Here is a 23,046-nt window from a genome sequence, read left to right as displayed (position 1 = left end):
TGTGGGTTCTCTGTAACAGTTACATCAGCTTCAGATTTTCATATTTTAAAGAAATATTTCAACAATAATTTGAAGTATTTCATTACTATTAGAGAAAGGATATCCACAAGCACCAGATATGACAAGAATCTAAAGTTTTTACTTATTTTGAAAATATTTACCCTTACAAGATTAGTCGATGGGAACATTTTGTACAGGAGTTTAAATTTGTCAGAGGATGAAGTCTGCTAATTTTGGTGAGTAACTGACTTTTCATCCAGCGTCCAATAACAGACATATCTGGATAACACAGCTGTGTCTAAATCCATGGGTGTCGACTCTTTGTCTTATTTCGTCAATGTGAAGTTTTCCTTTAAAAAAAAGCACAGGACACAGTCTTTTTCTTAAAATAAGATTTTTAATATTACTTATTATCATAAAGATATATTTACACACTTTACAGAAATAGAAAATAAAAACACAAAGCTACGCATGAAAGGAAAAATAAAATAAGTACTCCAAGAGCTAAAGCTTATCTTTTATAAATTAGAAACCAAAAGTTCAAATATGTACACAGTATTTCAACCATTTCTGATACACTTGTTTTATTTATTTATTTATTTATGTCATTTATTTTTGCCCAGTTCAACATCAAAACAGAGACAGGGACTGTACATTTGGCCTGGTGAGTAATATGAGCACACACCATAAACAGGATATAAGTTTCAGGAGTAATACATCGTCTTTCAAATGGTATCTGCTTGAGACCTAGTAACACTGTTGCGATGGTGTGTAAGCCTACACACTGCGTTTCTCCTAAGGTTGTTCTGAACGTAGCTGATTTTTGACACAGTGGTTACATAGATGGAGAACGTGTCGCAATCAAGGCAGGAGGGGCCTGTGCTATTTTGGGTGTAGGAAGTCTCATTTTGAGGCTCCAAGATAATGACAGATCGTAGTCATTTCTCACGGGAGATAAAATCTAGTTATCCTTTGGATTGCCCAGCCGGTGGAAAAACTGTGAATGCATTGGATTGAATATCAGCCACTCGATCCTGCAGACACCCACTCTGAAGGCCAACATGATACAGTTTGATGGGCTAAGGTAAAATCATGGAATGTGCTGTCTGCCACTTCCACAACGAGTGAAATGTTTGGTTCAGTGTAGAGGAATCTTAGGTTTAAAAAAATAAAAACCGTGTGTTTTTTCTGCAATCTTTTTGTGCGTGAGTGTGTGTGTCGGGGCAGGGCGGTTTGTGTCGATAGCTATTGGAGATCAATGGCTAAGCTCGTATTTTAAAACCTGTTTCTAGCTTATTCTCATTTCCACCAGTAACACACATCTATCTCTCTGCTCATCCCCACTCCTTACACACTCCCAGCCAAATGCATTTGGACGAAAATAACTAAACACAGAGGGGGCAAGTTCTCAGAACAAACATTTTTCTACCAGGAAAACATGCTAACAAGTGCATAGGAACATTACTCAGGCCTTGTGATGGTCACAGAGAAGAGGAACTGGAGAGGAAACATTGAGAGGATAGGAATCGTTTCTCTTGTGTAAGCCTTGCTGGAAAAGACCATTAAGGAAAATGGTTTTGCTCCCCGAGCATAATGTATTGGTTTACCATTTCAGTTTGAGCCTAGACGTGCTTGTCCTTCCACACCACAAGGCCCATTAACCTGATGTGCAGGGGAGGGCTGTGGGCTATGATCTACAAGAAAAGAATGCCTGAAAGCTTTCACGTGTCCACGACATATTGTGCTGCAGACTACTTTTCTATTTTGTTACATCCACAAAAGATACAGCTTCTCACACTGTATTCAAAAAAGTAAGCTTTGGACAACCAGCTAGACAAGAATCAGACAAAAAAAAAAAAAAATGTCACAATACACTGGAAAACCATTCCATACCAAGAGAGTCTTGTTTTCAGGGTGTATTTTTCCAGCAGCATAATGGAATTGCAAAAGTGCAGCCTTGCAAACCCATGCAGAGAAGTCTTGGAGCAAAGCCACGTCTATTTGTTGGGACTCATTGACATCGGAGGCTTTGGATCAGTGGGATATTTGGCTTTTGATTTTTGTCTTTTTTGGATTCAACTGATAACCAGGCCGAGATTTAAAAAGGGTTCTGTACATAAACATTGGTTTGCTCTGGTCTCTGAAAGGGCAGCGTGGCTGGTGCGAATGGTGAGGATACATTCATGAAAAACAGTGCGGATACAGACGTTGCTCGGCTCTGTAACAATAACTTCTGAGATGGGGAAACATTGATTTGAACCCCGTGTCATGACCCAGTCTACTTCCAGCATCCCAACTCCTGTGGCTTTGAACTTTCATCCTCAGCTCATATCTCCTTACTATCATCCCCAATAATACATGAGACATCCTGAGCAAAGCTGTCTCACTCCCGAGGAGCATTAATGAAATCTACATCTCTGTCTGAGAGGGTATGAAAAAATAATGGTGGAACTGAAATTATTACACTTCACAGTGCCCTAGGATTTAATACATTTTTAATCAAGGTGAGCTTGGCTGGGTGGATTACCACTGTGATGTTAGATGCTCTCTTAATAAAAGCATCTCACGCTGGGACTGAGAAGTCTCTGCATTTTATTATAATATTTGCATGAGACATGGCGAGAGGGGAAAAGTGTTGGAAATCTAGGTTAATCAGTTGCCAGTTGCTTATGTGGTCAAAACTGATTTGAAAGAAATGAGTTTGCTGATTGAACTGGAGCAGATTAAAGAAAACAAAAGCAATTAGCAAGTTGCTCTGCACAGCTAATACACAACAACAAAGGATTGTAAGGTGTCTTTTTCTACAGGTCACAGTCCTAATATGTTACATGGTTACACACTGAATCAGCAGGGGGTTCGGAAATTGCAAAGGGGGAAGGGTGCAGTTTCTGTCTAAGCCAATTTAACAATGAGCTCAGACTAAGTGGCCCTGGCCAACCTTGGGGAGATCCATCTGAGAAAGATTAACTCTAGGATTTAATGAGTGTAATGATCAAAGCCGTGACCACCTGTGCTGTGGAAAGGCAGACCAGGAAGGCAACTGTACCCAACATAATGTAGGGAAAGGATCGTGACTAAGTGACTGAATCGGAATAAATCATGGCTATATTGATGTATACATACGAGGGAGAGTAAAGATACAATATACGAAAATATGCTCATATACGTTTTAAATGTATTGTATGTTTGTGTCTTGTTAAATAAATGCACAAAATAGACTGCTCTAGTACAAGCCTCTATCACAGCACCCTGAGAAAAAAAGAAATCAAACTATAACACAGAAATAAACATAAACAGTAATATATTCCAGTATGATGGAAAGGCATAGCATTTTTGTCAGTGAAAGATATCGGTCAAAGGGTCAAACCAGCCATATGCTGAATGTTAAAACAGCCAGAGCACTAGTGGTAGGCTGATCACGGCGGCATATTAACTGAGCTCTTTTTGGTCTAATTTAACTTGTCCTCCTTGTGTTGGATTTCTCTTTGCAGAAATTTAAAATGCATAATGTGTCAGTGTATCAAGACTTCAAACAAGAGGTAATGTGTTTCTCGTTTTCGCCCTAACCTTTCATTGCTTCGCTCCTGGCAGCATTGTGGAGAAGGTTATTATTTGGCACTTCATTAAAAGGCAAGGCGGCCTGTCGGTGGAGCAGACCGCCACTGCCAGTTAACAGTCGTGTAGAGCAGCTGCACGGGGGCAGCGGTGTGGTGAGAAGGCTGGGGATTGGGGACAGGATTGGGATTTGGGGTCAAAGGACTCATCCAAGGTGGGACATGTTACAGAGCACGCCCGTAAACCCCGCCTCCCAAGGTGTTAATGAGTTCAGAAACACCAGAATAGCTTTGGATTAAAGAATCTCCTAAATGAAGGACTTATTCTGTCACTTTACTAGATTGTTTTGATAGTATGTGCTCTCTTTTTAGTCCGTCTTTGCTTTGCATGTGGACGTACTGTCATAAGGAGGTACAAAGCACCATTAATAATGATAATTAAGTGATGATAGTGATGTTATTAAGTTGTGACGCTTTTGCTCGTCCGTTTCAAACAAAACCTTTTTATTCCTTTTTCGCATCAGACATCCAGAGTATCACAAGCGAACTTAATATTTGCCAACTATTAAAACTGACACTGCCCCGTCTGCATGATCAGCGCCCTCACCCGACGGTAAAGCCGTTAAATAGCTACACAGCAATGAAATCAGCGGCTGCAGGAACCTTGGATCCGAGACGTGGGAATACCGCATCGTGGAGAAGGGACAGATGCTTTAGGATTCAGATTGTTTTGACCAGGCTCCCTCTCCACCACATGTCATGCAAAGTGTGTGAGACACTCAGGGAGATTGCTATGATTGGGCTCTATTAAGCAAATAATAAGAAAATTGAAAAGAAAAAAAAAACACTTGGGAGAAGACAGAGATAGATAAGTAGTCAGGGAGAGAGAGAGAGAGAAAGAGAGACAGAGAAATAGAGTCTGATAGCTCGGGCTCAATACCCCCCACCCCCCCTTCCCTGCCCCCAGTTCCTCCTAGAGCTGAGGGTGAGCGGCTTGTCCTGATTTTTTTTGTGGACAGAGTTGCTTGAAGAACCAGCAGGTGCTATGGACATCACTCTTCAGGCTGGGCAAGCGTAGGCCCTTCATTGCAAGGCCCCCCAAGGCAAAGGAAGAGCATAGAAATCAGAACCTGGGGGAGGGCGCTCAAAGCAGTGCCTGCAAAACAGGAAGACGACACAGAAAAGAAAGTTCATGAGCCCCTGCCGTCTGTTTTTCCTGAAAACCATTCAGTCATGCAGACATTAACTTAAGACTATTGTAACATTTTGCCTCAGTTTATGCAGCCAGTGAAGATGAATGCACAAAAAATATTGAGTGATTAACCAATTTCTTTTTTAGTTTTTGTTTTATTTTGAAGGGATAATTCACTGCGACCCAGGGTTACTTTCATTTTCCACTTATTTGACGTTTTCAGTTCAGTGTTAGTTTACTCTGAGGCCTTTTGATTAGGATCATTTTAAGGGTGTTTGTCAGGGGTAAGATATCACACCACTTCGTGGAGGCAGTTGTCTCTCCGCCACGTTTACATTCCAGTCTCAGTAAACACGCACCAAGGACTCAACATGTTTGCTGTGTTGGGAGATTTGACCAAACTGATAATTGACTAAAATTTAATATTTTTTATATTATTATAGTCTGGTTTACAAATATACAATGTCATTTAAATTACTATTTCCTCATATAAAAACATATATGTCTAATAGATTTATTTAACGAAACTATGCTTTGACATCTGGTTTAAATTTGTAATATTTTGTATTTATGTTCTATGATAACGATGCTATGAACAATGCTGTTAACAGTGTGCGCTAACTGTTAAAATCATTTTTAATTTTCAGTTTTACTATTCTGTAAATGCAGTATTGCTAATGTATTATTATTAGCAAAATATAGGCTCCGTAATTTTGGCATTAAATCCATCCATCTATTCATCAAACCTAATCGTTTTCTGTTGCTAGTACCAATATTTTGTTAGTCTTTGTTGTTGATAATTTAGCTCTTTGTGCCATATAAACAGAGGTATCTTCATGATAAAAATTGTATCTTAGTCTTTCTGTATATATTTTTATGTATTGATATATTCCCGAGTTTAAAAAGTGTGTTTTTGGCAGTGTTAGAGGTCATCACACTCGATTTCTTACTACTTCTCAACTCACGTGAAGACATTTTAGTTTCTAAAATTTTCGATGTGTCATACCTTGTGTTATCTTGCGCTTGATAAACTAGAATATAAGTCTGTCCCAGACATGTTTCAACCAGATTTCACTGCCTTCGACTGGAAGATGCAGCAGGGAGTAAGAAAAACAATTGTGTATCTTGCTGTGAAACACAATCCCAACGTTATACTGCGCTCGGGGCATTGGATCACTTCTTGACAATGACGAAATCTTTGATCTTCCCGCATCTTTTATCTTTTCCTGGTCTGTGATCATTTCAGAAGGCTCGGACAACGAGGTTCATTCACTGATAAGAACCTGTTTTTGTTTTGTGATAGCATTTTTCTGAGGTCATGCAATGCCTTGAGACCTGATGTATGGTATATCTAATCACCACTGAGCTGTACTGTTGTTTGTTGTTGTTGCCCCGTTTGGTGTATGATCTCAGTACAGCAGCCCTTTTGAAGTCATACTCTACCACATAGTGAGTGTATGGGAGAAGATGCAGACCTGATTTACATTGTTTTGATGGGAAACTCTTTTAAAAGATTCATTCACTGAGCTTTCTCACACTCAAGGCCACCAGGGGTTTTCACAAATTGCCTCTGGCTTTAAATCTAAAATATCCCGTCGTCTTTTAGACTGTCACTGGCATGGCTTAGATCCAAGAGTTGTAATAGCATGGTTTGATCTGAGCCTACTCAAAGAAGATGACCCAGGTCGCTCTCTTTCTTCTCAGAGTGGTTCACATCTGGAATGTGTAATGATGAGAAAATCCAGCTTTGCCTCTGGTGTCATAGATAATAAAAGACGAGCTGTTGTTGACACTGAAATGGGGTGATGTTGCTAAATAGCTCAGAGCTGGAGGATGGATGATGCCAGGGCAATAACTGTTCTTAATCTTTGATATAAATAGTCTGGTAATGAAGTTTAGGCCAGTAACGACAAATCCATAGACAGCCTGCATGTGTAAGAGTCCTGTCCTCAGCTGGATATATCCATTGAACTCAAGCTTTGATCGAACAAACTGCAACTCCAGCTGCTGCTAGAGGTGGTTTTCCCATCATCAGCACAAACTGAAGAAGAAAGCAGGACACACGAGGAAGAGCAAAGCCTTTCAAGCTGCTTGTTGGACGGACTGATGTGAGACATCAGGTCTTGTGAAGACTTAATTCCTTCAGTCAGGCTGTGAACAAACTGGGACTGAAGAACTTCAGACTTTGAGCTCTGATTTTCTTTGGATCATTTACTCAGTGAAGGTTGGTAGTGCTATCACTAAAATGCTGCTAATGGAGAGCCCGATTCCCACTGTGGGGGTGGATTGGCATGGTATGTGGGGAGCAATCTATGAATGAGGCGAACTATGAACTCTGCGAGAATGAGGGGAGCCAGAGAGGGAAGTGAACAAAAAAAGGAAATCTTCAGCTTGTTGTGGTTTAAGTGGTGTTTGCGGAGACGGCATTGTGACTCACTGAGCCGTTCACTTTTACAGAGCTTCACAACTTCCCGAAGCTCCCCTCATTATCTGGCTAAAACTCTGGCACTGAACATAAGCTCTGACCACTCAACTCAGAGAGGATTCTCACATTTTATTGGCAGACCGAGGGAAGTTGTAAGACCCATGCTGTCCTTCAAGTGCAAACTACTCTGGCTTGGTCCTTACTCATTGTTTTCACCTTTAGAGTTCTGGAATGAGTTCAAAGGAAGTCTAAATCTAGAAAAGTACAATGAAAAATAATCACCTATGATTGTAAAAATGGCTACTTTAAAGAAAAGAGCTTCCAAACTTCTGCAGCTTTGATCCTTTTTTCTTAAAACTGATTAACCATCCATTGACGCACTCTGGCTGCAGCCTCCTCTCACTACAGATTCAATTTATGGTGGACCTCTGCAGGTCAGCGTTGTATAGTCGACACCTGCAGGGATATTGTGTCTTGCCTCTCACGGCGTCTGAGGCTGTGACATGCTGACATCAGTAAATTTAAATCTGTATGTTCTGTAAATTTGATCATGTTATTTAAATGTCCGCGGTATATTTTAGTTTCCCATTGAAGCTTTATCTGGTTTTTATTGAAACGCAGAGTTTGTTTTGGTTCTGATCAATGTGAAAAAGTGATAAGTATAATGTTATCTCAGATCTTGGATGAAAGCTTTTTCATACAAAGCCTTGTTTTATTTGACAGCAAGTTAAACATCCCCTCGCAAGAAAAATGGTGCCACCCACAAACCCGGCTCTACAGAGTATTATTTTTGAGGAAAATGTGTTTTAACTGACTTAACCAGGTGGACAGTAAAGATTTGTTCCAGCTGAATTGGCTCAAAGGTAAGATTTCTAAGTATATCTTTCTACTGTATGAGGAAATAAATGAGGTAGACTTAAAAACCACCTTAGTCATAATAGGAAATCATGCAAGCTGGTGGGCTAAGTCTAATAATCTGCTTGCCAACAATAACATCCTTGTGTTGGAGCTCAGTCTGGCTGTCATTAACAGAGTTTTCAGTATTCCTGTAAGAGTTTAAGTTCCCATTCAATCCAAAACATCCAAAGGGATTCTGCCAACAAAGTATTCCAGGACTCAAAATAACATTCCCCCTAGAAATTCCTCTGTGAAGTTGGGTTTCCTCACTAGTCAGCAGTTAGAATTTAATATATCAGGAGGTGTATTGGCTCATATTCTCTGGAGAAATGTGGAGCTCTGACTTGACAGAAAATTGGTCTAATGGGCAAACACAGCAGAGATTAGCACATTGTTTTTTTCCACAAGATATCCATAGAGAGTAGAAGATTTTTACTGCTTGAAATTCGACTGTTTTACTATGGGTTTGTAGCAGCATTTCGTCAACAAAGCCTAGTGAGTGGTCAGTTAAAGACAAACTCACCTTGCTCTAGAACGGCATGGGCCCCTTGTGGGAAAGACGGGGCCGTGGGCGTCTTCTCTTCGAGCTGGTTGGTCTGTGGGTCTGACCGCCCCTTGCAGAGTTTTGCTGGACCATTTTTCTCACCATAGATGCATCTTGCAGCTCTCTGCCATGCACCGTGGAGGCCATGGGACCTGGAAGACACACAGAGAGAAAAGACCAATTTAACACCTGAAAATTGTCTTGATGATGGTTTTTCACAGTGTTTTTTCATTCAGGATATCTGCCAAGTCCATCAGAGCCTAAGAAAATATGTCACCGGATGCAGAGAAGAATCACATTGGTAATAGATGAGGAAAGAAGAGATAGACATAAATAAGTGTGTGAGAGAGTGTGTGTGGCCTTCTCTAAGCCCACCCAGTGTTGTAGTTCATCAACTCAGTGTGGTCCAAAGGAAAGCATAACAGATACACGGCCCTGGCAGAAGCAAAAAAAACCCTCAAACCCTCATGTCTCATGTCTCTGTCACCCTCCCTCAAGATTACAAACAAGCACCAACACTCGTGGAGGTGCATCTCGTTGCAGTGTTTGATCCATTCTTGGGGATGGGTTTAACAGCGTTGGGTCTCACAGAGTGCCTGTGAATGTGTGTATGAGAGTGAACCCAGATGTTTTCAGTCATCTCTCAATAAGTGTGCCCTGATCCCCTTAAGCCACCCCCCCAGCGCTTCATCCCCCAACTCCATTTTTTAATGGTTTGGTCCACCCTAAGTGTCTCTATGACCTTTCAACCTATTACAAACTAGCAGAGACCCCCCCCACTCCCAACCTCTTTTTGGGGATCAAGAGATCTTTTCTTTAAAATATTTTGCTGCATATCTTTGTGTGTAACATAATATTTATCATGGGTGATCTTTCACACCACACCCAGTTTGTTCATCCAGTAAAATTTGAGTAAAGGCAGCAAAGGGCTTTGGACATGTCAAAGTGATTAAATGTCATACCAGCAAATAATACAGGTATTACATACACAGTGATGCATTTTTCATCTTAACTAACAAATGGATGTGTGCAACCAACCATTAATTTCATATAATATTAAGTTACTGAAATGGAGCTGCACACTGATTGCATGGGCACTCTAGAGATTTCTGACTTGTAAAGATTGAAGGACTCAGAAAAGGCTGACTTACATTTTGTTTCAGATTGAAGTAGAAGAGGAAGATATTGTGAGTTGTAGTCTGTAGTAAAGGTCATACTTGAAAAACTCTAGGTCCTTCTAACCAAACACAATAGTTTCTTTCATTAAATCCCTCCTCTGCCTCAAAAATAACCATCCCTTATAAACTCCATACCACGGTGTAATCTCAAGCTAAAGCCCCAAAGACAGATTGGGGGTTTTAGAGTGAACCTTTCTTGCTTTAGTAAAATACTTTGTTCAGCAACCTTATCTACCCATAAGAAAAAGATTTCTTCAGATCCAAACTGCCAACCTTCCTCCTTTCTTTGGGTGTCTCTCATCAAACAAGCTGATTGACATTATTCACATGAGGTCATGACATTCCTGTCTCCCCTCCTCAGAGAGACTGGCACCATTTTTAGAATTCCCCAGAGAATGACCTTCCCTGCCTTTACAAGAGCTGGGGTGAGGACGCAGCTTAAGATAAGTCAGCCAGTTGACTGCATAGGCTTGTAAAAGCAGAAAATACACTGAGGACAGCACTTGAGGAGCTTAGAAAAGCCATGATGATGCTAAGTTCCCTGCTTCCTTAAGACTGTTTCCATCGGTTTGGTTGCGGCACAGTCATGATATTAAATGAAGACGGCACAGCTGTGACCCCGAGGATTTTGTCTGTCTGAAACTTTAAAGACTGCCTCCAGAACTGCATTTAAAACCCTCAAGTTTCTCTAATAGCTAAGATCAGTGTGGTTGAATAGAGGGCAACTTTCTTCAAGAGCAGCATTCAAAACAGTCTTTCTGCAGCCTTTATTAATTAATGACCTTCAGCTGTGGCTTTATGAAGACATTTTAAAAGACCAGCTTCCACTGAAAAGGAGGAAATAGAGAAGGGTTTCTAGCTTTCAGGTTTAAATAATGGTGTATGGCGTGACTAAGCCAGACAGCTTGTTGAATGTTTTTAATGTATATCCCTGAAACACTAGACATCTCAAGTTGCATTTCCATGCTAATCTTCTCCGGCAAGCATATTACACAGTATATTTGTGCGCTAACAGTGGGCTAATTCATTGGCAGCAGGGAAAGTCTTGGTTGCATATTTCCGCATCTAAAGCACATCTTTGCCCCTTGGAGCACTAATCTGCGCATTATCCTTTTGTTATTGTTCCAGACACAGTGAATGAGGAACGTTTACTCATTCTGAAGGCATTCGGTTCATTTCTCTCAAATCCAGGGGATTGAATGTTAATACTCTCTGTGTTTGAGAAGATTTTGAGGCTAACAGAAGTTTTATAGGGAGGTCCTGTTTCTCCTCATTCACCTCTGAAACACCTTCGGCATTTGGACACAGAACACACAGAATCACAATGGAGGGAGTCTTCAGCATGCTTGAAATGAACTTGTTTGTACAGTTTTTTAGAGACAGAGTTAGTTGAAACGTGGCTGGGTGGTCATATTTGGAGGTGGAAGACATGACAACGGTTTTGGGAATGGGTAAATGGTGCATGGTTTTTGTCAGGATTTAAACATTTAAAACCCTGCCTATTTTCTGTCCTCCTGCCCGATAGCTCTATGAAGTGAACATGATTTTCTGAGTTACGAAGAAACCTTAAATTGGGGGTTGCAATCCTCCAATCTCCAGCTTTAGAGAGGGCAGCAGGCAGTCCACTTAAAACATACTGACTTTTTATGTCTCACAGTGGTGCCTGCAGTTCTGCTCAAAGCCCAACTGCAGCTGATCTTTGAGTGATGGACTACTTTAACAAGTGCTGCAAAGCACACATGGAGTCAGTCACTGTGCAGACCTACACACACTGCAGTGCAAGATGGTAAAGTAATTGTACCTCAGCTCACACAACTCATCATCCTCTCCGGGTGGCTCAGCCTGTCATAACCCAGGTCCATAATGAGACAATTTAGATGTCTCCTACCATGGCAAGCTGTCAGCCACTGCTCGGCACTGGGGTTTTGAAAGGAGAACATCTTGTGATTCTCCTGACAAATCTCAACTCATACAATGTGCCTATGGGATGGAGAAGTGCAATGAAAGCTGCTAAAAATAAGCTGGGCCTCAGTGATAACACTGGCAGTATAGATTAACTCTTGCAGCTTGTAGGCAACGCATGGAAATGTGACAGAAACAACATACATCAACAGCTAGCCTAGGATCACTGGAATACCTGCAGAATGATTATTGCAGCATCTGTTGCTTCTGCAGAAGATCCTTTGATTGTTTCCATGGCAAGTTTATCATTGGATAACACATATTTCATCTCCATAAACAAAGATATCTCAGCTATCTTACTGCTGTGAAATTGGATCCAGCTTCTGTGGTATCACATTTGATCTTTTCCCATGAGACATTCACGTGTTTATGTCCAGCTGGCACAACAGTAAAACAGCAGGATAGTATATGTCTCACAATAAGAAGCCTCTTATCTCTACTTCGGATGACCTTGGAGCCCCAGTTTTGCCCTCAAATCTCCACACTTTGTAATTTCCGAATTAAAGTTCAATAAAGAAGGATTTTCAGGAATGACTGTTTATTGTCGATGCTGTTGCTTAAGAAGGCCACGAGTGAGCACGAGTGAGGGTGGGTAGAGGAGGAGAAAAAGACTAATGATGAATAGCAGCTGGGCTGCTCCCTATTTCCAAGCCCTAATTTCACCACCTCCTAAGGTGATATCTGTTATGTTGTGTTTTTTTTTTGTGATGGCTGGTGCTCTGTCTTATTACAGCCAGGCGAAAAGTCGAATACTGGCAGCTTATCCCTGTTGATTCTGCAGCAGTCCATCAACGGAGCCTGGAGAGACATACATCTTCCAGGACTTGTCCATCTAGTCAGAAGAGAGAAGAGAAATAGCTGTCCTCTGGTTTAATGCCAAGTTCATCAGCTGCCCTCATAGCTGGCAAGAGCAACCTATATATCACAGTGCTGTGTCAGTGCAGGAACACAGCACAGCAAATGGGCCAGAGCTGCTTATTAATAGTTGTAAAGCTGATTTGTGTGTATTGACTGCCAAAACGACCACATAACAAATGTCTGCTCTTGTAAATGCAGCTACAGCGTAATGGTTCTTCTGCCACTAGGACATAAGAGATTAAACCAGCCCATGAGTCTACAGCAACAAGTATACAGGGGGGGCTGTGTTCATTAGAAACTGTTGCATCAAATGTAAACAGGCACAGTGAAGAATGGCTACTAAAATGTAATCGTAGCTGTGTTTAATTTTCTTTGTCACCTCAAATTGATTTGCTGTCCTCTTGAATCTTATTTGTTTGTTTACTCGTTGTGCCTCATCGCTCACAGTCGCACTGATTATGAATCAATTGTGTGCAATCTCAGAGATGCATTTTCACGGTTGGCTGGGCTTTTCAAATCTAATCTCTCCTGTGTTTTGTTTTATCGCTGTCCCTACATCACTCATCTGACACATCTGTGCCTCGTGCGCTGCAGTCTGTACCGATGTATATCAAGCTGTAAACAAATAGCTGGCAGAATGGGAATGGGGAATGTGAAGAGGCATTTTTCTCTGGGCATCAAAAACCTCATTAATGTCCAGGATTATCAAGTAATGTCAGCAACTATTATAATTAACAATTTTACAGAAATTCATGGCGTCCCGAGGATTAATCCTTTCTGCTGTCCCAAAAGTGCTTTTTTGCATTCAATCACTGAAACACCACAACATGACCAAGAAGTACCGGTCTCAATTTTTGCACAAGACTTTTATTATTTGTAAGTTGAAATGTTTGATCCTATATGAGGATGAGTCCTCAAAGTGAACATATTATGTCATGTTCAGTTCTATATTTTTATTCTTGGACTCTCCTAGAGCAGCTTTGCATGATTCACAGTTCAAAATAATCCTTATTTTTATCATACTAATCACCGATTTCAACCCTGCAGTCTGAAACAAGCTCCTCGACACCAGTTCCTCTTCATAGCAACTTTCATCTGATTGGGTGCCCCCCGCAAACATAAGGTTTAAACAGCAGGTGGGTGGGGCAGAGCTGTGCACTTGACATACTCATATTAAGAATATTATTTTTCTTGAGATCATACAGAGCCAGAAGCAGAAAAAAAACCTGTCAGTCTGAAGCCTGAGATTTTTCCCCAAAGGATGCTCAAAGTGTATAGAAATATAGAAATGAAAGAAATCTTAACAGGTTGTCTTTAACTTTCCATGTAAGCCCCTTCACAAAATTATTTACATTCCCATCATTCTCAGTTGTACTTCATGTAAAGTGCTTAAATCCTGTTACCTTAGAAAATGTGTTTGCTTTTCTTTCCAACCTCCTTAGATTACTATGACCTGGATGACTGAGAACCCACACAGACTTTAATCCTGTTAAATGTTACAATAATGACTAGTTAAAGTAAGATAAACATTATATGCTAATTATCCCTGAATGTTAGTGTTATCGTTTAGATGCTACAAGTAGTATTTTGCTCAAAGTACAGCCTCAATGAGCAGCTAGCACAGCTGGAGACTCTTAGTCTTATTTCTTGTGTCTCTCGGGGTTAAAAGCCTGTTTGCATCATTATTGGATTAAATGAGAGACACAGAACTAAAGCTCTTGTCCTCTTTTACACAATTACAAAAGTCTTATAAACTTCACTTAAACATTAATAATAGAAAAGTATTCCTCACTGCTTAACAACATTTTTTTCATTTAGGCTCAAATGAAACAGGGACTAGTATTATAGTATTTGTTTGTCATATACACAATAATGTGAGGATGGTATCATTATTTATTTCTGTAAGGGAGATAGTTGTTGCTTATTATAGGACTGTGTAATTCTTACGGGTAGCAAAACAATATTTGCGTTAGTGGGAGAGAGGAAGAATAAATACCCTGGTGTGTGTAGCCATGGTTATTACATGACGTTGGAGGCCTGCTGTCTCCATCGTGTGCCTCCCTCCTTCATTCACTAAAAGGAGAGGAGCAGTCGCTTAAGCTAATGAATCCCTCTATGACACGCCTTTGCCACAGACATACTAACCCACACTGCCAGACACAGACATGTCATCGGCAGAGATGCTCCCACTACATAAGCACATTAGGGGATCAGGGTTATTAAGCTAAGGATGAAATGTGCTAATTGTGCCAGATACAAGCCAAACATTTTCTTTAACCTAGAATAAGCCTCAGCTCTGCTACAGCATCACACAGCGGATTTGCTCACTGCCTGACAGCCTCCCCACACATTCATCCTGCACATATGGAATGGTGCCTAAGTAAGGAGGACGTCCCTTGTCGTTTATCCTGTACAATCCAGCATTTAGTGTCGGAAATGCTGCATATTGCATTCCTACCAGTAAGTCTGGGCTTTGGCAGAAACTGGTACCAATTGCTTCCCGACTTTCAGACCACGTTACCATGGCAGCCACCATGAAAGGCGCTCAGTTTGGAGCAAAAAGAATGACATTGTCAACCGACCAGGTTCTCAATTTACAAATTTCACTGCACTGAGTCTGAATGCCAGATCAGCCCTCTGGCTGAGTCTGTGGTGTTTTTAACCTCCTCTGTGGGCCACTGGACTTGGAGTGTTCCTCTCGGAGGAGAGGAGGGGGGGGTTTGTTTTGGTCGTGAGCACTTTCTTTTATTTCTGTCGGGGACTGTTTGATATGCAGCATTGTTGTACTGTGATAATACTAGGCTTGTGGTTGAGCTAAAGGCTGGCTTTGTCTACACAAACTCCACCGAGGAAACAAAAGTGCATGAAAAGTTGCTCCTATTACTGCAGCTTTCAAACCTAACCCTGTGTCCAGCTTACTCTGAAAGTTACCCCCAAAACTCTGAACTAAAGGTTCAGAAGTGATTAAAAACAAACCGTACAGCTCTCTGGTTTCTGGCTTTTTTGTGTGCCTTTGAGTATGTCAGCTGCCTGTGAAGTGTGATGCTGTATATACTCCTGAATTAGAGAGCGTATGAAATGATGAGGTGTGAGGCTGGTGGTCTGCTATGATCAGAGCACTATGAGTTCAAAGGGCCAGGAGCAGCAGCAGCAGCATTGAGCCAGCTAATGAAGCCACTGCCTCTCCCCACCACTTGACTGCATGTTGGTTTATTCACAGCCCCCACTACAGCTGAAGAGGTGAATTTGTGGCTACAAGGTTACTGCAGGTTGGAAGCTGCTGCATGAACTAAGTAGTCCGAAAAGAAAACATAAAGTAAACACAAGGGGAGATTTCCTTTTACAACTTTCCACTAGGTGTGCCCAATCAGCTGAGGGCAGGAACAGGAGAGATGCTTGCTGCTGCTGCTGCTGCTGTTTCCGCTAACATCAGCGGGGGTAAATCTCTGCGCATGGCAGCTACAGTACGTAGGTAAGGATACCAACCGTTGCCCTAATCTCTAGAGATTGCACGTCAAGGGCAAAGGGATCCTCCAACCATCCGTTTCCATGGGCACACTAATCAGATGTGAAACACAGCCCCTCCCTCTCCTGTGTCATCACCCCCCCATGCTGTGAACCTGCGTTCCCATTTGAGATGTGGGAAAAAGAGAGAAACAGAAAGAGGGAGAGAAACATCGCTGCAAAGGGTTCACTGCAGCTTTTAAAGCCAAAGGAGACCACTGCCTTTCCCCATTGCATATTCAGAGCTATTAAAGAAAAATAGCACCTACATTGCATCAGACAGTGTTACCTGTCAACCAAACTACAAGGAATAGTGTAGAAACCTGAAGCTTAATGCTAAAGAGTAGTTCACAATAAGGTATTCCTATATATAGAAATAATCTGTAGGAGTAAATCTTGCATTTCTGCTTTAATGTTTTCCACTTCTGTATATCTATAATCCAAAGTGTCTCCCCTATAAAAATGATATACTGTGCGTGTGGCATGCAGAGAAATGACATTTGGTTAAAGGCAGTGCAATGAAATTTAATAAGCAATTTCATCACACAGATTTAGCAAAGAAATAAAATTGCAAAGACTTTACTGACAGATTTAGCTGCACAGTGCTGCCGGTGAGCTGAACTTCTGTGTTTATTGGCCTTCTGCTTCAGCGAGGTTTCCGTCCGCTCTTAGGATAAACTGTTTGCCTGATGTGGATGCATGTTTATGAATTCCATATATTATTTTTCTTTCCTTTTTTTTGTCAAAAACATCTGTTCATGTTCAGGGGCTCTGAGTACTGCAGGGTGGGCTGTCTTCCTCAATGAATGAGGCAGAGGCACTCAGTGAGGGGCCAGCCCCTTATCCATGGTATTCAGTCAGCGGCGGATCATTTCATTGACCAGCGTTTAAATGTATGTGGAGGTGTGAAATAGTCTCCCAGGGAAAATAACATTTGTGATCAAAGACTGCGCAATTGTGATGAATAATGCATGATTTCATAAATGAGTGAGTTCTCAGTCACTGAAGGTACCCAGTTGTGTGGAGGTTGTACATTTCCCATTTCCAAGCACTTAATTTAAGTCGAGAACATAAGGTACATGACAGTCTGAAACCACATGAGGTATACCACAACATCCTATAATTCCCCGAGTATAAGTGAGACATGCACATCGTGTTGCCTGAGGCTTTGAGTTTAAGCAGATCCCAGTGGGGGAGTCACTAAATGAACCCAAAATCTAAGAAGTGCGGCTACACTTCCATAGTCCCAATCCACACTGCCATCTTCACAGCACTGAAATCCCTCATCTGAGGTAGAACTGCCTAACATCAGCCAGCTGTGCAACACTTTTAGCCATATATGAAATCTCACTATCCAAAATGCCATCCATAGAGATTTGATGTTAGAGGCGACAATACTCTAAGCAGTATTTATTAAATTCTGTTTCTGCATAACTGTTTGGTCCTTAAATTTGTACTTCTTCCACAAATGATGTCTTTAAAGTAATACACAAAAGTCATATTTTCCTTTTCTGGCTTTTTACAAATCGAGTATGAAAGTAATTAAGGCACCTGCTTTCCCAAAGACCACAGTATTTATTCTGCGGTCTGGCAGGCTGTTAATAAAAATGTCCACTCAGATCGCGATCAGGAATCTGATCTGCAGCTACAACCACTATAAATGTAGCACTTAATGTTCAAAAAGAGAGCCATAAGTCAATTTAATATTGGACACTGGAGGGAAAAGGGGCAGATTTTGAAAATATCTGGCTCTAATTAAGTTGTAAGGAGTGCCCCGAGCCTGATGATAGGGTCTGGTGATCACATGAGCTCTGGTTAACACAGGAGCCCCTTAAACTAACGCTTATCCGAAGCTAAAGGGCTGTGCTCTCAAAACTCAAAGGAGATCTGGTCTCCAATAAGAAAAGGAAAGAAAATGTAGCTTAACAGAAGACTTATTTACAGAAGAGAAATGCAATTATTATCCATTACTGCAGGCTGAAACATCCACTTAGAAATTTTAGGTGTAGCTGTAACTGTCTCTTCACAATCCAGATAACACCTCTTCCTGCCAATCCTTCTCTTTTCTGTCTCTTGGACGTTCCTTAACTCCTCCCTTTGCTTTTCTACCCCCTTCACTGGATTAACTCTCAAGGGAAGATCTAAGTGAGTAGATTTATTCATTCAGTGGGTTCTGAATCACATTACAGCAGCACAGCAGTCACATATGCCAAAGTCTTCAACAGCTGACCTCTCTGGGGAGTGTTCACCCAAAGGTTAGCCTTATATCCCTACCAAATGAGTTATGATTTTTCACTAAATCTCTTCCTCAACTTCCACTCCAGAGCAATTATTTGTGAGTGCCAGAATGCCATTATCAAAGCTCATGTTGGGTGATATTACACAGATCTCAGAAAGTTTTTTTTTTTATGTGCTTCTCACAGAAACTTCAAGGAACACTGAAGCTCACATCATAAACCCAAGCATGTTTGGGTGATATTGAATGAAAATAGTATTGTTTAATTAACAAACAGATTAAAATAACAGCATATTTTAATCTATGCAGTAAAGCAGTGCTGTCTATGGGCTGTTAAATACAGACCACAGTGGTTTAACGCCTTATTTATGCTTATTGTCAACACAGAAGACGTGAGAACCTCATGTATAATAAACTATGGGTTTGTAGCTGTTAACAAGCAAATCCAGATACCTGCAAACTGTTTTTACACTTAATTGATGGTATTACTGTTTATATTGGATAGATGGTTTTTTTTCACCAAGTAAGAAATATTGTCTCTGTCAGAAATTCCTGATGCAATACCCCTCTTGGCTGTCCATAATTACAGTCTAAAGAACGTGATATACAGTGCAATATATCAGCACATCCATACAGTATAAGTAGGATGGAAAAATAGCTGACAGCTGACAAATTTATTTTCATCCTATGTCCCAAAGTCACCCAGAGTGCATATATATATATATAATCATAAAAAACATTGTTCTGGTGCTTCTATTTAAGCCAACAGAGAAGTCAACAAGAGGAAAACAAATCACTCTTTACTGAGACTCCAAGCTCCGCTTAGATTAGTCAATGTCTGCGTTTGTCTTTGCAGAAGAGAAACTACAGTGATGCTGCAGGTCGTTGGATCTATTTCATTCTTAGGTTGCATCAAGAGGAAATCCAGGTTCTTCATGAAACAGATTTTATCTGACCCTGTGGATGCGATATAAACCCAACTGGTCCTCACAAGCTTCTGTGCCTTAAAAAGGCTTTGTGATTCTCTGTAATCCTGTAATAACCTTTCCACTGCTCCCCTTTTGACACAACTGTTTGCCCGCTATTATTATATTATCCCTGGACATCTGGAAAAGTTTAGCTGCTTTTCTTTTCTCCACCGTAATAACATCCACAGGCACAAACACCTTCATTACTTTAGAAAACTGGGGGATTATGATTTAAAGCTTCCTGGTCACGGTAGGTTTACATCTATAGATGTTGTTTAACAAAATAATCACACCTAACTAGCCAGTTTTTATGCCTCTATGTGACTTAATGAGTGGCTGCATGTCTTTTGACCCGTAACACTTGGCTGAGCATCTGAGCGAGGCTGGAAAGAATACAGTATGTAGATGCATGCTGGTAGCGCTGAGCAGCCAGCCCCAACAATACATCAAAGTTTAATATGGAATAATAGCACTGCTGACAGCTCTCATAAAATCGCCCCCTTCCTAAGCAGACGATTTCTCTACCAGATAATGGCTCTAATCTGGTCCTCGTGCCCCGCTCACACTCACCACAGCCTCACCTGTTCATCCCAGGCTGCACAATTGTACCTGTGTGTGTGTTTGTGTGTGCATGTGCATATGCTTGTCTGAACCAGCTGCTATTGTTTTTACCCCAGGTGAAGATTGGCCGGGTGTTTCCATGGCACGGAAAAATTAAGCTTTGATATTTTCTAAGAGGCTGTGACAGACGCGAGACTGACCACTGTTTATACCCCAGTTTTTAAAGTTCCTCAGACGCAGGAAGAGTGATCGGCCACGGGATGAATTATGGATACAACATGTCCAAAGCTGGAGCCTACTCTTGTGCCAGAGTGCTTTTCAAGGATGGGTAATTGAAGTGCGCTGCTAAAGGATGCTAATATTGCATAGAGAAGGCCACAGCAGCTCTTTTAGTGTGCTGGATGAATATTGGAAGTAGCTTTAGGTTGTCTAGGTGAATTGCCTGTTGCGCGAGGAGTTTTTGCTAATATGCATCTGCACCCATAAATGCAATCAAGGCATCAAAGCTCACACTTCCCCACCCTATATCAGTCAGATCCAGATCTATAGTCACTGCTTCCTGCAAGTGCACACACACACACACACACACACACACACACACACACACACACACACACGCACACACACACACACACACACACACACACACACACAAACATGCTTTCTCTGTCTTACTCTCTATGTATCTCTTCTTTCTTAGACACACATGTACACACGCACAGATGCCTGAGAAAGCGAAAGCCCACTGAACTGGAAAAGCATTTGTCTCAAGATGAAAGGCTTCACACCCACTGCCTACATGCAGAGCCTTTTCCGACACCTTCCCGCGACAGCGCATACTGTAGCAGAGGCTTGTGCTACGCAGGCACACTCCAGCTAGCATCCCTCCCCACACCCATCAACGCTGCAACACACTTGCATCCCTTCCTCTCTCTTCGCTCCATTTCTCTCTCTTCCTCTCTGTCAATGGAGCTCTGGTACTACAGGAGCGGCCAGGGAACAGAGAGGCGCATAGGCGGCAGGACTTGAACGTTGAGACGGATAAGCTGCCATGAAAGCCCGAGGCACAGCAGCTTTCTTTTCCCTGTCGCTGGTGTAGCACGGTGGGCTCTCAGGCGTGGAACATGCTTAGCCACACGCAGGGCGTGAAAAACGACACTGACCATGATGCAAGATAATTGCTTCCCATTTTACTCATGTGCTGAGAGCCTCAGACAAAAATAGCATGTCGCTGTAATGAATGTGCTGGGAAGCATGGGAACCGTGAGTGCTGTGGCCACGGATCGATACGGAGTGGACAGCATCTTGAAAGCATAAAGTCTACACAGTATCTCAAAACACTGTCTGTACAGGACCTAGCAGCATAAGGAGTCTTACAGTGAATACGCTTAGGCCTTTATGCTTCATAATGTAGTCCAAATAGCATGCCAGTAGGCTAAATGTTATGATAAATGGTCTATATCCAGCAATATGGATCTTACATATGTATTAAATATCAGCACAACCTGCCTATGTGTTTTTCTAAGCAGCTGTACTTGGTGGGTAGGTGATAAACCCAAGAATAGTCTAGACATTGACACAGGCCTAACTGTTGTTTTTTCACACCATAATGTTACCTGCATCAAATCTGCAGATTGTCTAAACTGCGCCCCTCAGGATCAATTTACTTCCATGAACTAACAGAGTGGATATGCCCTCTTGCTGTTTAAATGTCCCAAGTCAGTGTTTTTGTTCCAAATTGCAGACATTTGAGGTCCACAGTAGAACTGATATGTTGTTTAACAATGGCTCCAGAGACGCAACAGCACTTTACGGAATTTTACTGTGACAAGGCATCAAGCCCGAGCCCCTCCAGAGACAATCCACGCATCTGGGATCTGAGTTCCCCTCATTGATGCGTATAACAATTACAGTCCTCATTATCATCACCACGGGAGGTACGCGTGCATATATATATGTAGGGTGCTCTAATAATTATATAGGACTTGGTTCAGATGGAATACATCAAGCAATAAATGAACCACTCCACCTTACAGAACATGTGCCATGCATATCTTATATTTCATAACAGCCACAAACATCCATACATCCAGGATATGTATCACTCAGCAGCAGCTCAACAAATGAATGCCCATCAATAAAAAGCTCTTCACATTTCATCTCTTACAAGCACACATCAAGGTGAGGCAGGGAGGAAAACGATCAATCCAAGCTAGAACCCACATTCAACTTTATCTTAAAAGCCATGGCAGTACAATAGCAGACAGTATAACCACTGCAGTGCAGTACTGTATACAACCAGGTGCTGATATTTATTCCTGCCTTTCAGAGCCCACACAAGGCTAACCATGCTGGGTAACTGATCAACTACAGCTGCCTGCACAAGCCCAAGGCACACAGAGAGAGAAATACAAAGCAAAGGGAGACGACCAGCGACAAGACTGGCCGCTCCTGTACTCACCAGCACTGGCAGAACACAGCAGAGACACCAAGAGCACAATCACCAGCGTCAGGATCTTCACATTCATTTCTGCACTCCCCTCTGGCTCTCCGCTAGTCACTCACTGATATACTGTAGTGGTGTGTGTGTGTGGATGGGAGGGAGTGAGAGAGAGAGGGAGAGCAGCTGAGCGAGCAAGAGAGAGAGAGAGACTGTTTGCTCCCTGTGTGTGTGTGTGTGTGTGTGTGTGTGTGTGTGTGTGTGTGAGAGAAGTGAGTGTGTCAGTTTGTGGGAATGCGTGTGCGTGCGTGTGGTGGCTCCCTGACTGTGCCTGTGTATTTGTCTAAATACGTATTTGTGTATCAGTGTGTGACAGCGCCACTCCAAGACTGAAGGCGCGTCTTTATCTGAGCTCTCCCACGGAGGTGTGTGAACGTGAATCTCTTCTTTTCTTCTGTCAAAGAAACGGCAACGTGAGTTCAGCGGAGCTGTGAATGCGCTGAAAGTCAGCCTGCGGGTCTGCCTGTCAGTGTGCCTCTGTGTGTGTCTGTGTGTGTGTGTGTCACTCCTGTTTGCCTTGGATAAGGAGACTAGTTGGTCATGTGGCTTATGTATCATTGACTCTGTGGGTCACGGAAAAGCCCCCCTTGCCCCATCATCACCCACCATCTCCACCCCTTTTCCTCAAACATGCAAGTGCACACGGCTGATGAAGGAGAAGGAGAGA

The 23,046-nt window shown here is 41.9% G+C and overlaps 1 protein-coding gene across 1 annotated transcript; it reads right to left on the bottom strand.

The window, feature by feature from the left end:
• Positions 1-4,507: 4,507 nt before the first annotated feature.
• apln (apelin) lies at positions 4,508-22,829 on the bottom strand. The gene is made up of 3 exons (XM_085244275.1): positions 22,341-22,829; positions 8,592-8,764; positions 4,508-4,710 (listed from the first exon to the last, which is right to left on the bottom strand). Exons 1-2 carry the CDS (start codon positions 22,405-22,407, stop codon positions 8,598-8,600), a joined length of 234 nt encoding a protein of 77 aa, XP_085100401.1. The 5' UTR covers positions 22,408-22,829; the 3' UTR covers positions 4,508-4,710; positions 8,592-8,597.
• Between the last annotated feature and the right edge of the window lie 217 nt (positions 22,830-23,046).

The sequence above is a fragment of the Mchenga conophoros genome, linkage group LG2 (genome assembly GCF_057382185.1).
Source record: "Mchenga conophoros isolate Kocher_MC1m ecotype Shallow Benthic linkage group LG2, M_conophoros_male_GT1.1, whole genome shotgun sequence".
NCBI classification, from domain to species: Eukaryota; Metazoa; Chordata; class Actinopteri; order Cichliformes; family Cichlidae; genus Mchenga; species Mchenga conophoros.
This window is presented reverse-complemented; position numbering and strand designations above follow the sequence as displayed.

What these genes read in the sequence shown, in the direction of transcription:
- apln (XM_085244275.1), bottom strand. Translation starts at nt 22,407, where the DNA reads ATGAATGTGAAGATCCTGACGCTGGTGATTGTGCTCTTGGTGTCTCTG. An exon ending in GCTGTGTTCTGCCAGTGCTG is followed by an intron (nt 8,765 to 22,340) that starts GTGAGTACAGGA and finishes TGTGTCTTCCAG; the next exon opens with GTCCCATGGCCTCCACGGTG.